At 38.3% G+C, this 15710-nt stretch overlaps 1 protein-coding gene across 2 annotated transcripts in view; it reads right to left on the bottom strand.

Annotated features, from left to right (window-relative positions):
- Nucleotides 1–15336, bottom strand: part of oplah (5-oxoprolinase, ATP-hydrolysing) — a 36986-nt gene extending 21650 nt beyond the window's left edge. The window contains exons 1-9 of one of the 2 annotated variants that reach the window (XM_016233590.1): nt 15259–15336; nt 11781–11952; nt 11438–11629; nt 9845–9959; nt 9278–9401; nt 6888–7083; nt 6645–6810; nt 6233–6371; nt 4106–4173 (exon numbers count right to left, since the gene is read on the bottom strand). In XM_016233590.1, coding sequence (XP_016089076.1) covers nt 4106–4173; nt 6233–6371; nt 6645–6810; nt 6888–7083; nt 9278–9401; nt 9845–9959; nt 11438–11629; nt 11781–11951 — 1171 coding nt within the window. In that variant the 5' untranslated portion in view covers nt 11952; nt 15259–15336. Of the gene's footprint in view, nt 1–4105; nt 4174–6232; nt 6372–6644; nt 6811–6887; nt 7084–9277; nt 9402–9844; nt 9960–11437; nt 11630–11780; nt 11953–13078; nt 13097–15258 lie in introns of those variants that run through there. The other variant, XM_016233589.1, reaches the window with a different exon arrangement.
- Between the last annotated feature and the right edge of the window lie 374 nt (nt 15337–15710).

Consider the following 15710-nt stretch of genomic DNA (forward strand, 5'->3'; position numbering starts at 1 on the left):
TTTTCAACAAAGCCCCCTCCTTTGACAAGCGCAGTCTGCTCTGATTGGCCAGCTGACCCCGTGCATTGTGATTGGCCAAACACCACAAGCACACTTTGGAAATGTTTACCTTACCATAATCGCGAGCTTCAGCTTTCAAAGTAAATATCAAGACAGTTAATAATGTCGTTAGTTTTACCATCAGTTCAAGCCCGAAAGGGCAACAGAGTCGCGTGACAGACACAGTGATGATGCAGTACACAAGCCGCGGTTAAGACAGCTGACGTGCTATGATTTCTGACAGGCAGTTCACTCTCTTGTGATGTGACCCTGTTCCCCTCACACACACACACACACACACACACACACACACACACACACGACAAGTTACTCTGCACTGCGCAAAACTCCGCATTTGAATGGTCAATAGCAAATACTTAAACTAATAACAAAACATACTTACAATGCATAATGGCCAAAGAGATGCACAGTATGACCATCACATGTAAATCCGTGATAGAACTCACAAGCTAAAGACTTCCTCGGATTGGTTTCCCCCACCCAGGACAAAGACCAGGCTCCTTCTAGACCTTTTGCTCCTCACAAAGCACATTCTCACGTTTACAGAACGACAGAGATCTTTTACAGATGAACATGCAACAAAATGATCTCAAAAGGACCTATAACAAATATCAGTCCATTGCTTAAACTCCATATCATGTATGTAACCCACACATTTGACTATCATGTTCTAATCACTCATTGTGTATGTCATTTTGAATAACTATTGAATAGTTTATAGGTTTATATTCATGTTTACTATGTGCGTGTTTGAATTTTCATGCTTTAAAGGGGTCCTATTATGCTCTTTTTACAAAGTCTTGATTTTGTTTTGGGGGTGTACTAGAACAGGCTCTCATACTAGGTTGTTCGAAAAACACATTCTTTTTCACATATTTTACATTATTACAACACCTCTCTCCCCAGTCTGGCATGAACGGCTTGAATAGTTCCTGTATCAAATGAAGGCCCGCCTTCTGAAATATGAAATGTGCTGTGATTGGTTAGCTGGGCCAGTGTGTGTTGTGATTGGTACCACTCGGCGCCTGGGCGGGAAATGTCATGCCCCTTACCATAGCGAGCTTCAGTGTAAATATTGCGTCAAAATCAAATCAATTTGAGCGCGATTTAAACCCGGATGATTGTAACCACTCTAAGTTCGTCTGCCTTGGGAAAGCTAGCATGTCTCTGACATAGTGATAACACTCGTTGCCTTCTCTAGTGTAGCTCAACCAGGTCTCGTCCCATTCGTCGATATTTGTGATATCACAAACCCCGGAAAAAATGCGTTGTAGTCCAAACGAGTCATTCGTTGTATTTTTTTAGAAATTTCTGTTAAATAAAATTGAATTGGACTTTGAGCTTTGTAACTTTGCAGATCTATTTTATGGTCAAACAGCAACATTACAGACAAGTTGAAAAAGTGAAAAAGCATAATAGGACCCCTTTAAATGTTTCTATCAATCAATACTTTGTAAAATGTATTATATTTTTGTTATAGAAATCATGTCCAAATTATACTCTGCAAGAGCGGAAAAATTCGGACCATGTGACTGATAAGATAACATGTTGATTTATGTATTAGGAGGAGAAACATAGTAACACCCCGAGCTAAGACAATGTCTAAATTGGTCAAGACACCATTTGGGATGTGTCCAACAGCCGAGTTTAAAAACTCAGAACACCATCAAATTTTGCTTTTTGCTCTTAGCCATGCTTCTGCTACCGCTGCTTTTTAGTGCTCTTTGAGCGTGCTCTGGCTTACATGCCAGCTGCTTCGTACATTATGAGGAGAAAATCCATCTAGTCTCGTCACACTCTTATTCTCTTTCTTTTACTTCAGTTAATTTTCTTTTCCGTTGAGAGTTTCGTGTTCTGAGTTAGGTTTTGCCGCAAAGTCCAACTCCGACTGCACCTGCCTCAAAACTTCAAACAGCCACTGACTCTGCACCATTTGTAGGTCAACGCCCAAGACGTCACTTTGAACGACCACTGAACTTCTAGCCAATCAGCAACCTTGGATAGGATAAGCGAGCGGATAACCTCAGCTTTCGGTTCCAAAATCGAAGGTTACATTCAGGGTATGTAAGTAAGCATAGTAACTTGCTCTCTGAAGATAACCTGCTCCGGAGCAGGTTATTAAAAGAACCAAAGACTTAAACTACTTCAGTCTGTGTGCATTGAATTTATTTAATACACGAGTTTCACAATTTGAGTTGAATTACTGAAATAAATTAACTTTTCCATGACATTCAAATTTATTGAGATGTACCTGTATATATATTTATTTATTAAATTTTATATGATCATCTCACACATGGATTGGCACTTTCTATAATGTCAAAATTCTAAATCAAAATACATATCTGATATGACAATATATAATAAGATAAGAAACAGCATGGCGTGCTTTTTCTTAGCATCCGTTTCCATAGCAACTCGTCGATTCATTGCTCTGTTGAGAATGCCTTGAGTCTTAACCAGGAACATACTCGGAGTTGAATGAACTTACTCCCGGACGCGTTTTTGGAACCACATACCTCGAGTAAGCAAGGTTTGGGGTTAATCAACCGAAAGTTCAGGGTTTAGCTGACGGTAAGTTAAAAGTGCTTTCTGGAATACACCCCTGGTGTATTTGATATATATTTTAACCTCATTGAGGAACTCAATGTGAGGGTTAATTAAATGATTGATGGTTGTTCAGGACTAAGCAATTGCACATATTGCTATAAACTTGGGATTTCAAATTTTTATTCTCTTAAACTCATTCTTTCCTCACTTTCTCTCTTCCTGCAACTTGTGTGAATGTGTGAGTGCGTGTGTTTATGTGCGAGATTAGTTTATATAGTCTTAGATTTATTTGAATAAAGTCTTATTTATATTGAAAAGAAAAGTATCTTGTGTTTTGTGCTTACAAGTTAATGTCTTAAACTGCTGATCATGTTACTGTTGTAGCATCTGGACCAATCAGACACACAATTTTTTTTTTGTAATATTTAACAAAATACTCCGTAACACCCCTCAATCAACAAGACAACTATGAGGGCTCAATGGACCCTTCCCTCGAAATGCGGCTAACGCCTTAAAAAGGCAGAACAGGCCTCTGGTTCCATGGCAACCAATGCTGATAACACTAGTTTTATTGCTAAAAGGAATGCGGGCAGAGCAACTCTCAATTAATTTACCTTTAGGAAAGACACACAATGCCCATACAAATTGACTCTTCTCTAATTAATTCATAGAAAAATCTTTCTGTGAATGAACACACATCTCTTCAGGACATTGTGTATACCCCATTACTGTTCTTGTATATTGTCTTTTGAATTGTATACTGTTTTGTGTGCGTGTTATGATAGATCACTAATTAATATAACCCCACCGATACCACGTTTGGTCTCTTTGAATTTGTCTTCTGATGATCTAAACGAGAGTGTATATTATCTGTTGGTACATAGACAATATTTTAGTGTTCTAAGAATCTTTAGTCGTTTTTGCATCAACACCCAATCAAGTTCCATATGCAAATTACCATGCTCTCAGACAAAGGGTCATAAAACTCCCTAGTATTTCCAACCTCCCGCTTGGAAATTCAGCCTTTCTCATTGGACAAGCCCATCCTGAGAGGCGTGAATCTTCTCAGACTTTAAAGGGTTCATGCACTGTTCTGCCCGGGTCTTCTGCTAAAAATTCTGCTAAAGCAAGTTTCTCGGCTGAAGTTTACAGTCTGCTCATCACCCCACGGAAGAGAAGGGCGGGGTGAGTAGAGCTCATTAGCATTTAAAGCGACATGAACTAAAACAGCTTGCTGAAATCAGAGCTGATTTTGACAGGGTAAAAAGGGTGTTTTTTACACTACCATTGAGAAATTTTAACCAAAGTATATTATAGACTTTTCATTAAGACCCTAAAGAATCATATCAAAATTGGCATCCGATGACCCCTTTAACACAGACATGAGAAGAATAGATGGATAAGAGCAAGTATTATGCAATGTAGAAAGGCTAAATGTACAAGCAAGAAGAAGATGGAAAGACAGTACATCTGATAACCTAATAGCTGCTCTTACCCTTCCTATAGCAGGCAGGTCCAGGATGAGCACCAGCTGACTCTGGCCCTACAACAAACATCCCCGACCTGAAATGCAGACAATAGAAAAAATATTTACCTATTGTAACTTACACAGTGTTAATATAGTTCCACGGTTTTATGCTATGTGAGAACTATGACTAATACACTATAAGCCTACTATGTTAAATGATTTGTCTAGTATATGTACTCTTTTAAAGGTGAAGTATGCAGGTTTTGTGCTACTAGTGCCACCTGGCAGAATTACAAAAATAAAGCATATTTTCAAACAACCTTTGCAAACACCCCTTTAGCATGTCACACCTCCCCCAAATCAAAACTCAAAAATCAAATCACAACACTTATCTATAAAAGTGTACATAAAAGTGAAGGCATGTCTCAACAGGTAAATGTAGGCTACTTTCAATAAAAAGATCCAACATACTGAAAATACTCTTAATGGTAACTGCAAGTGTCTTGCTTATAATAATAATATATTTTTAATTGTCTTATAATAATAATAATATTTTAATTAAAGCTGCAAGCAGCGATGAAATGGCCCTCACACCCGGGCTCACCGCCACCCGGTGGCTTTAGGCAAACGGTGGGCAATATGCATTTAAAGTGGTAAATATAGGAGGAATATGTCAAAGTCATCTATATGTGCCAAACCTCCTGCTGCCAGATGGTGGCGCTATGACTTATAACTGAAGGTTTGCATGTAGATGTCTTCAGGCCAGGACTTTTATCAAACATGTGAAGTTTGGTGCAGATTGAAAATGGTATGTTTGAGTTAGTGTAAAGCATGAAATATCCTGTTGCCAACAGGTGGCGCTATGATTATAACTGAACATTGACACGTAGATGTCTTCAGGTCAATATTCTTACCAAACATGTGATGTCTGCTGCAAGTCAGACATTGCATGTTTAAATTAGTGTAAACGAAGTCAAAGAAAAAAAAAATTGGCCTTTTTCATGATTTTCTAATTTTTTTAGATGTACCTGTATATGTTTGTTTGTCCAAGTGATTCTATATTTGGCACATGTAAATATTGTCACTTTCTTTACTTAGCCTATGTTTTGTACTTATATGTTATATGTTTGGTACATGGGATTCTGTATTTGGCACATGTAAACATTGTCACATTCTTTAATTGCATAAAAAATATTCTAATGAAACAATTTAATTTTAGAGGAAATAAATGAGGTTGTCATGAAATAAAAAAAATATTCAGCTCTGTTTTAAATTAATTGAGAGGTGTATCAATGCTTGATGCTCAATAGTTGATTCATTTTTTATTTGTTCTTATCATTTTAATAAATAATATGCAAAATAAATATGAACTTCAATACATCAGTTATGTATTTTATCTTATTGACTAAAAAATAAGATAGCCACCCTGCTCTAAGATATCAATATCAACCATCAAAAAAATCTGCTGCAGTCAACCACTAATCGTCACTCCCTATTGTAATTTGCACATTGAAATATAAAGAAGTGAGGAGGGTAACAAACGAGGAGGGTGGGGACAAGATGCAGGACACACACAGAGCAAATGGTGATGGAATACAAAAGAAGCCATGTGCTTTAACAAAAAAACACAACGTGAAGCATGAGTGTCAGGATCCCAATACCAAACATTAAAATAAAACCATGATGACCAAAGTCATAATAGGACCATGTCAGAGATATTTGTAGTAAACAAACATAATATTTATTTATAGAGAAACACTCCAACAGTTATTACATTAAGGCTGTTTCACTCCTACAAGCACGGCAAATAATGTGTTTTTGTGTTGTGGATATGACCTGACCCACAGCACACATGATATATTTGGATGACTGCACAGGCAACATTTGCATGAATTAATTTGTGCTGACAATCAGTAATACATTAACCTAACCAATGAAATGATTGATTATTAGTTATTGCTTCATCATGAACACCCACAAGTCAAATGCCACTGGTTCTTATTTAACTCTCTTATGACCAATGACAATAAGAAACTGAACCAACCTAACTAAATATAAAAGCATGCTATACAATGTGTTATAATAGTTCAAAATGGTTCATCAAACAAATGAATAATTACACTGTTAACTATATTCATATAGTATGTTTGTTACCGAAAGAACAGTCGAGAGCCTCCACCTGCTGCTACAGTGCTGATGTCAAGCTGTGGAGCCTGCAGGGTGATGCCAGAGATAGTTGCTTCAAACACGTGTTCATACTGTCCAGCATATCGGCTCACATCTGTAGATGTGCCTGTACAAACAAATCCATCAACAGTCTCTTTCTGACCTCAGTTCAACACCTTCTTTACAGCACACTCAGCATGAACATATACAAACTTTAAAGACAAGTGCCAGAGGCAAGATTTTTAGTGAATAACAACTTCAGCTTCAGTCATTTACTCACACAAGGCTGCAGAAGGCAAAGTTTTAAACAACATGAGGTTGAGTAAATAAGGATGGGAGTTTCATTTTCTGATGAACTATTCTTTTAAACCTTCAGGAGATATATTTACTCATCTCTCACCTCCCATGTCAAAACCAATGACGGGCTTCTTTTCCATAAACCCATAGCATGTGACAGCATAGCCCACGACTCCTCCAGCAGGACCAGAAAGCACTGCCCGAGAGCCATAGAACTGCTCCATTGGTGTCAGCCCACCATCTGACTGCATGAATAACACATCCACATCCTGAGGGAGGGAGAAATAGGATATTAAAATTAAGGGGTACATATAAAAGCTTGATAAAATAAACCTCACAGACATACCTTCAAGCCTCCTTTAAAGCCCGCAGAGAATTCAGTGAGGTAAAGGTGTATTTTTGGTGTGAGGTAAGCATCAGCACAAACAGTGTACCCACGAGGCACTGCTCGCACCATGGGCATCACCTCACTGGAAAGAGACACTTGATTGAAACCAAGACGCTTGGCCAAAGAGCCCACAGCCTTCTCATGAGCTGGCCATCTGAAACACACACCATCAGGAATGAGAAATACGATTTAATTCAACATTATCAGATGTCTCAGTATGCTTTAAGTAATTTAGTGTTTGATATAATGTCACATTGGGCATTATGAAATTTTATCTCCACACCAACTACCAACTGGTGTTCCACAGGGCTCAGGGGCATTATGAAATTTTATCTCCACACCAACTACCAACTGGTGTTCCACAGGGCTCAGTACATAGACCACTTTTATTCCCTCTCTATACTAAGTCATCAGAGCTCATGGTAACTTATATCGTTCTTACACAGATGATACTCAATGCAATTACCCAGGTATCCTCTCATGACACTGCACTGCGAGTTCTTGCACCTTGCAGTGTTTGTTTATATCTATGTTTTACTGTTAATTACTTTCACCTTGGTTGTAAGCCTTGTTTTGCAGATGAGCCAGCGTACTACTTAGACTAGCAGACCAGCAGGCCTCCTGTTTGCATGTATTTTTCAATTACAATTAATTTATAATTTCCATTTAATTTTTAAATAGAATTTATAATTTCAAAATACAATTAATTACAACACATATGATTATAGTAAGGTGAGAGACAGTGGAAGTGGTAATATTTAGATGTGATTATTGACATTAAATTGACAAGAATTAAAAATAAATAAATACAATTGTAGCGATACTAGCTAAACATAATTGTAAGTAATCTTAAGTAATTTAAACAAGCAATGAAACAGCAAAGTTATGTATGAACTTGATGATACTGTCACATTTTTCTACTGTGTGACAAGCTGTACTATTAATGAACCTTTGCACAGTCTCTTTACACAAGTACTCAAAATGCTGGACAAGAAAACACATTCATACCACCAATATGACGCTACAAAAGAAATCTTTTAACTTTCTGAAATGTTGTAGTGAAATTAAGCTTTAGCGTTAGTTCTGGCAGGTCACATGAGTCAAGCTTGCATCAGCTGATTCTCAGCTGATCACATCTACCTATAGGAATACGACACCTATCGCGGCATTCCTATATAAGCTCTATTCAGTATTATTCAGCAGCTTTTCAGCTTGCTCCGGAGCAAATTACCCTCCTCCATCCCAACTCCACCTTTCGCCACAGTCAGGACTTAGCTTTCTGATATTCCTTGCTAATCAGACTCCTTTATCTTGAATAAAGTGTTACACTTAAATATCATTAAGTACATTAATGATATCTGCCTTGTTCTGTTCTGTTAACCCTGGGGGGGTTATTATTGCTGCTCTCCCTGCTCATTCATGACAGGCTGCATGGATGGGCAGGGAGGTTTTTGCCCAGAACAGAACCATACCGCCAAACCAAACTTTATGCGAAGTATCTATCATTTTGCCGATAGTGGTCCTGACAGAATTATATATATAGGCCTGCATGATTTGGCCAAAATATAAATTGTGGTTATTTTGTTACGTTGTTATATATTATTTGTTATTTATACAACATTTGTACTGTGATATGACATTTCATATGAATGTGTCTCATATCACTGTTGCGGAGACATTCAGACAGAAAGAACAAAGACTCTCACTCTACTGCTAATGAAAGTTACTTGGGGTGTTCATACTTGGGTTCACTCTTTACAAGAAACAACTAAAACTTACAAGTACAATACTAATATTTACGTCTTAAATTCTTCACTTTCAAATGTTAAAATTGTGGCAGAATATTATCAAAATAACTTTTGTCCACAATAATGTTATACAAATTTAGTGTCAATAAAGTGAACCTAGTGCACACTGCATTCTCTGATACATGTTAAACTCACAGCACTTGCAGAGATGGGAGCTTGTGAGAAGCATTTACTGTGCTCCGAAAACACAGTATAAGTTGCATGGCTGTAAATGAACAGTGACATTCTTCGCTCTGGAACATGCAGTGCAACAGACTACATACTTCTAACACAGCCTTTAAATTTATAATCATTAATCACAATATGACAACATATCGTATATTGTTATTTCATATTTTTTAATAGTGCAGCCTTTGTTTGTTCAGCCATTTATTTATTTTAATATTACATTACATTCAATTTAATTACTAGCTTTTCACCCCCTTGAAGGTTCCATTTGAATATCAGACCGCTGAAGGCCATGATTGACCAAACAGAAATATTCCAGAGAACCACGTAATAAATACATAATATGTATACAGTATAATGATCTATACACACGTGTAAGAATGGAGTAGCAGCACTGCTAGACTGCTGATGCCTTTGGATTGCACACGTCTCAAATCCTGCTCCACACACTGAAGATCCAACTCTTGCCACACCTCCAGACTTTCTCCTGTACTGCCTGAGAGAGACGGAGATTCCATGCAAGTGACATTACTGATACTTTTCTGAGATTATATCAACCAATAAAACTTTCACATGACAAAAACATAAAATGTTAGTCAATGTTTTAATGGCAATCTTACATTCTCTCCCTGTCTGACCATAAGAATTAAACAGACCATTTCTGTTGACATTGGGATGTCTAGAAGTAAGTAGCCTCTGTAATAACCTTGGCAATGGGGCAAGTTTCTGACTGGGCATCACATTAATGTATGTTAATGCATACATTTTTTTGATAACTATAAGTATCGATAAGTATTTTCTGCAGCTCAGTTTCAATGACTGCTCTTTTGCACTGAGGAGAATGTTTTGACTTCTAAAAATAAAAATACATTTATTTGTGATAGATTTATTTTGGCAGAACAGATGTCCTTTATTACAAAATATCAAAATCATAATTACCTGTTACTATTCGTTTAGGCTCATTTCTGGGTAGCTGACAGGAATCTTGTCTGAGAATAACCCTCTCCTCCACTTCAATCACCTCCTCATACAGAACCTCCGGCATACACACCTCCTAAAACAACAAACACGTTAATACTAACAACAACAAGACACTTGATTATCTTGGTCTTTCATCAAAGCAACAAAGACAGGGTTCTTTCAGGTTAGTTTGGGATGGCTAGTTAGTTAATACAGTTTGTTTGTGATATTCAATAATTGACTTTACAATGCCAAAAGCGGATTGAACTGCAATTTGTTAAAATAACCAACAGTAAATATTATAAAAAATATTGTCCTCAGGAGGTCCAAAATCACATGCACAAACAACCCCATTCTTACTACATAATTATCATATTGAGTCAAACATAATTAAACCATTGATAAAACTGCCAACTCCAAAAAAAATGTTTTTTTTTTGTTGACATTTTCAACATAAATCTACATTTTATTTCATGTGGATTTGTATGTTCCCCAATAGTTTGGCACAACACCACACTATCAGAGAATTCATTATTCAACATTTCAGAGTAAAACAATTCAGAAAACGGCAAAAAGAACAAGGTAACATAAATATCAAGCCATTGTTTTGGCCAAAAGAAATTGAGACAACTTGCCCGGACCAGTCTTTGATGAAAAATACCTTTGTCCTAAAAACACAGTTCAACCTTTCTGTTAAAATCTAACTTCCATTGCTATGTGTGGTTTCATTGTGTTCACTTTTTAACCAAGAGCTTTCACAAAAACGGAGACAAGAATTTTACAATTTTGCACTGCAGAATTCACAAACATGATTCCAATGTTAAACCAGGTATTTGAAACCAACACACAGAACCTCTACTAGAGAAAACAAGCATTTGTGACTCAAAACTTTTTAAGATATAGCCCATGGGACAACTTCCCCACTGGACAGTCAGAACCGGACTCTCATTTTATGGTCTTCCAAAGCTAACAAAGCATACTTGGATTACATTCATTTTGTGACCTTAGAAATAGGTAATTAACGTTATAGCAGTTATTCATGTTTTCTAAGTGTGTTCTTCTACAGTCAGTTTTCTGGAAGAGCAACAGTTTGAAGGACAGCTTATCGGTAAACTCTAATGACCAAGTCTGTTCTCGCATAATTGTGTAACGTTGTGGACTGTCACTATAAGTATGCTGCTAAATTACTAATTCTCACCAGAAGCAGTGTTTCATTCGTTAAATAATTTTTGTCTGTTTATGTAAAAAATAATCTTTGAAGTTAACTGTTTTTATTTACTTCCGTCAATTGAAGCTTCTTACTTTTGAAGCCCTTGGATGCTTTTCCTGCCTGCACAAGTCAGTAGCAGTTGAGCGGTCTCTGTGAAGATTATTTCAAAAATATGCTGTTTTACTGAATAACCTAATGGCTGGATACAAAGTAGCATAGGAACTCTTATTATTTCTGCCATATCTGACAGAAATAGTTAGAACAGTATGCCATTTTGAAATGGTTCGGAATGAATCTTTTTAGTGAACAAATTCAAAACATTCAAGTTACTGGGATGAAGCTGCATCACTAGCACTACTCACCAGATCAAACAGGTTAGGTCGTGCTTGCGTGCCAATATGTAACAAGTCCCGAAATCCACGTGTCACCAGGAGTGCTGTTCTCTCGCCCTGTCGTTCCAGTAAGGCATTAGTTGCCACTGTGGTGCCCATCCGTATCCAGCCAATCTGAGAAGTGTCCAAGGCCTGATCTCGTGGAAAGCTCTGCCCCGTCTCCTGTTTAATTCATAAAACCCAACAAACAAACAGACTTTCATGCAATACTTGGGCAGAATTCTGTTCACTACATTCTTTCCTTCTATCATTTCCAGATCAAATCCATAACCACAAACTCTAAGTCCAAATATATTTATGTCTTCCTCCTCACCTGCTCCAGCACTCGGCGGATACCCTCAGTAGGGGCGTCTCTGTAGTTCTGGGGGTCATATGACAGCAGTTTTAGGACTCTCTCTCTACCATCGGGCAAACGGGCGAACACATCTGTGAAGGTTCCTCCCCGATCAATCGCAAAATCAAACTTCCCTTTAGTTTCAGCCATGCTGGGAAACAGAATGCAACGAGCATACAAAATAAAATAAAAAAATAGAAGAAAACTCTTGAAGGGTTAGTTCACCCAAAAATGAAAATTAGCCCACAAATTACTCACCCTCAAGTCATCCTAGGTGTATACGACTTTCTTCTTTCAGACGAATCCAGTCAGAGTTATTTAAAAAACGGTCTTTGATCTTTCAAGCTGTTTAATGTCACTCAGCGGGTTTTGCATGCATCAGTCCAAAAGAAGTTAAATAAAAAGCGCCCATCCATAAAAAAAAGTGTCTCACACGGCTCCGAGGGCGGTGAACAAAGGCCTCCTGTAGCGAATCGATGCGTTTTTGCAAGAAAAATATCCATATTCAAAACTTAATAATCACTTTAATGTAGCTTGCGCCAACAGTCCTACACAGAAGCAGCTCCGGGCAGATGACGTATGAGGTCAGCGTTGCGCATGCGCTGGTGAGTCTCGTGAAAACCAACGTTGAAATCCTCCGACATTCTTCTTTACAAATCCTCGTTTTGTACTTCTTCTAATAAGTGACCGTTGTTTTGTTTTGATCTCTCCCCTGCGCTTCTGCATTCGTCACTTTTGAGCGGCGCAAAGCTGACCTCATACGTCATCCACCCGGAGCTGCTTCTGTGTAGGACAGTTGGCGCAAGCTACATTAAAGTGATTATTACGTTTTGAATATGGATATTTTTCTTACAAAAAAACATCGATTTGCTACAAGAGGCCTTTGTTCACCCCCTGGAGCCGTGTGAGACACTTTTTTTATGGATGGGCGCTTTTTATTTAACTTCTTTTGGACTGATGCATGCAACACCCGCTGTGTGGCATTAAACAGCTTGAAAGATCAAAGACCATTTTTAATATAACTCCGACTGGATTCGTCTGAAAGAAGAAAGTCATATACACCTAGGATGACTTGAGGGTGAGTAATTTGTGGGCTAATTTTCATTTTTGGGTGAACTAACCCTTTAAGCTCACAAAGGCTATTTTGTGGAAACCATGATACATTAAAAGAACAGCATCTATCTGAAACAGAAAACATTATAAATATCCTCTTTACTGTCACTTTTTAGCAATTTAATGAGTCCTCGCTAAATAAAAGTATTATTTATTTTACTTACCCCAAACTTTTGAATGGTAGGATGAAATTATGTCTTAATTTACTAATTCCCATGTCATTCCAAACATGCATGCTTTTCTTTCTTCTGTGAAAGAAGACATTTTAAAAAATGTCTCAGTGTTTTTTTAACCATACAATTAAATTGAATGGGGTCCAGTACTGTTTTGAACCCAACTATCTTTCATTTTGTGGACAGAAATATTCTTCAAAATATCTTCTTTTGTGTTCCACAGAAGAAAGCAAGTTTTTTTTTTTCAATCCGAAGCATATACTTTAAACCTGGATTTAAATTTAAAGGGGTCATATGATGTTGCTAAAAAGAACATTATTTTGTGTATTTGGTGTAATGAAATATGTTAGTGCGGCTTAAGGTTCAAAAAACACCTTATTTTCCACATACTGTACATTATTGTTTCTCCTCTATGCCCCGCCTTTCTGAAACATGTCGATTTTTACAAAGCTCATCGGTCTGAAAAGCGAAGTGTGCTTTGATTAGCCAGCTATCCAGTGCTTTGTGATTGGCCGAATACCTTAAGCGTGTGACGGAAATGTTACGCCCCTTACCATATCGTGATGTACTGTCCGGCCGGAGCGACGAGACAAAAACATTAAAACCCATTATAAACTAGGCATTTGTTGCATCCAGTAGGGACACAATTACGGATTATAATGACTTATACTGTCTTTTTACATGTTGCTTTGTATCGTGCCGCGTAAACATAAAACCATGTCTGCATTTGTGATCGGAGAAATGATAAACAACAAGTGCTACTCTACACTGCCCAAAAAACTCGCGTTTGAATCGTCAGTGGCAAATTCTTTAAATATAAAAAACGTGCTTACAGTCTGTGAGTCAGAACAGCCGGCATTGTAGTCTACTCTCCCAGGATCAGGAAACGGTCCTCCATAAAATGCGCTGGACACATCTGAATATTTGGGTTAAACTGTTCTGGATCAGTGTTGTAAATACAACTTAACCACTGATGTCTAGTCGTGTCCTCTTTTGGAAGGCCAAACAAAGTAGTTTCGCTTTCACAATGAAACAGCGTCCCACACTGCGTTGAGTGAGCGGAGGCCGGAGGCCTAGAGTGAGCGGAGGCAGGCGGGCTTGAGAACGGCGCAGCCGGCGGATTCAATGAAGGAGCGTCCGACGGGCTTGCGGCAACCACATGTGACGACCCCGGGCTGGACTCCGCTTCGTCCACGGTGAAAGCCGCGAAGTTGATGTATTTCCTCAGCGACCAGCACGGATCAGCTCTAGGCATGACGAAGCGGATATCGTCCTCTTTTGGAAGGCCAACCAAAGTAGTTTCGCTTTAACAACAAAACACAGCGCCTTCACGACATGGCGGCGGCGGCAACAATACTACAACGAGAATAAAAGTTATGCCTTCTTTCTTTGTGTGAACATTTGGGCGGCGTTATGCAAATCTTCCCACATCGTGACATAGACATGTGGGGGCGTGTTAGAACGAGCCGTTTTAGGTAGGCGTAGTTTAACTTTTATAAAGAATATCTCTTTGGATTTGATACTTTAGTCTTTGCAACTTTACAGATCTTCTTTATGAACCAAGAGCTTGTAACACTCCAAAGAGAAAGGAACAATTGAAATCGCATCATATGACCCCTTTAAGATATCTTGCTTTGTAAATTTGATATTTACCCATCATACATATGAAGCTTGGACATAATCTAGCTCCTTACTGCCAGAAACATCACAGTGAAAAAGAACCTTAATGACAGAAATGTTACACACATCTGGAAAAACACAAGAAACAAGGACGCTGAAATTTGAACACAGATATTCAGTGTGAGCACAAAGCAAGTGAGAAAGACTCTTCCATCTCTAAGCAAAATGAAAGAAGAAAGAAAATTATACAGGTTTGGAACGACCATTTCCTGTTAGAACGTGCTTTTGCAAATAATTAATCAATAGTTATACTGCAGACGTGGGAGGACTCTATAAGTAAAAAAAAACGCTGTGTGCTGTCTGCAGGTGCTCAGCTGTTATAAACAGGTGCACATGTATACTAAAAGCTTAAAAGGCAGCATAATCCCTTAAACCTTAACTAGGCTAAAGATCACCGACACGTTGCAATGTTTCCGTCTTTACATGCATTACATACATGGAGGTATGCACTATAAGACAAGTACAACATTAGTATGTTCTGCTGTACTTACACTTGAGACGCAGTAAAACAAGAAATGAACAGACACCTCTTCTCTTGTCATACCGTTTACCACTACCGTGGTTAAGCGAAAAACTACACCACTCCGATGCGAGAGAAGTTCACAGGCACCTCTGATACACTGCCCCCGCCTTCTGAGATATCACGTGACTGAGCCGTGTTCTCCCCTCTCCCACAGGGGGCGCGTCACGCGAGAAGGGGGAGCCTGCAGACCTGAAGCAGGCAGATCTATCCAGCTATCCAGCTGCAGACCTGCAGCACCAGCAGTTTTAGAACCGCAGCCACAGAACCGGAAGTGATGGGCGGCGCTTACGTGCTTGACAGTGTAACGCCACCTTACGGTTTTTAAGGGGTAATTTGCTTTTATATAATTTAGTTGTAATTTATTTATAGTTATTCGTTTCATTGAATTATGCGAGTTATTTCCTGTTTGTGATATTAAAA

This window comes from Sinocyclocheilus grahami, unplaced genomic scaffold, assembly GCF_001515645.1.
Source record: "Sinocyclocheilus grahami isolate Dianchi unplaced genomic scaffold, SAMN03320097.WGS_v1.1 scaffold435.1, whole genome shotgun sequence".
Lineage (NCBI taxonomy): Eukaryota > Metazoa > Chordata > Actinopteri > Cypriniformes > Cyprinidae > Sinocyclocheilus > Sinocyclocheilus grahami.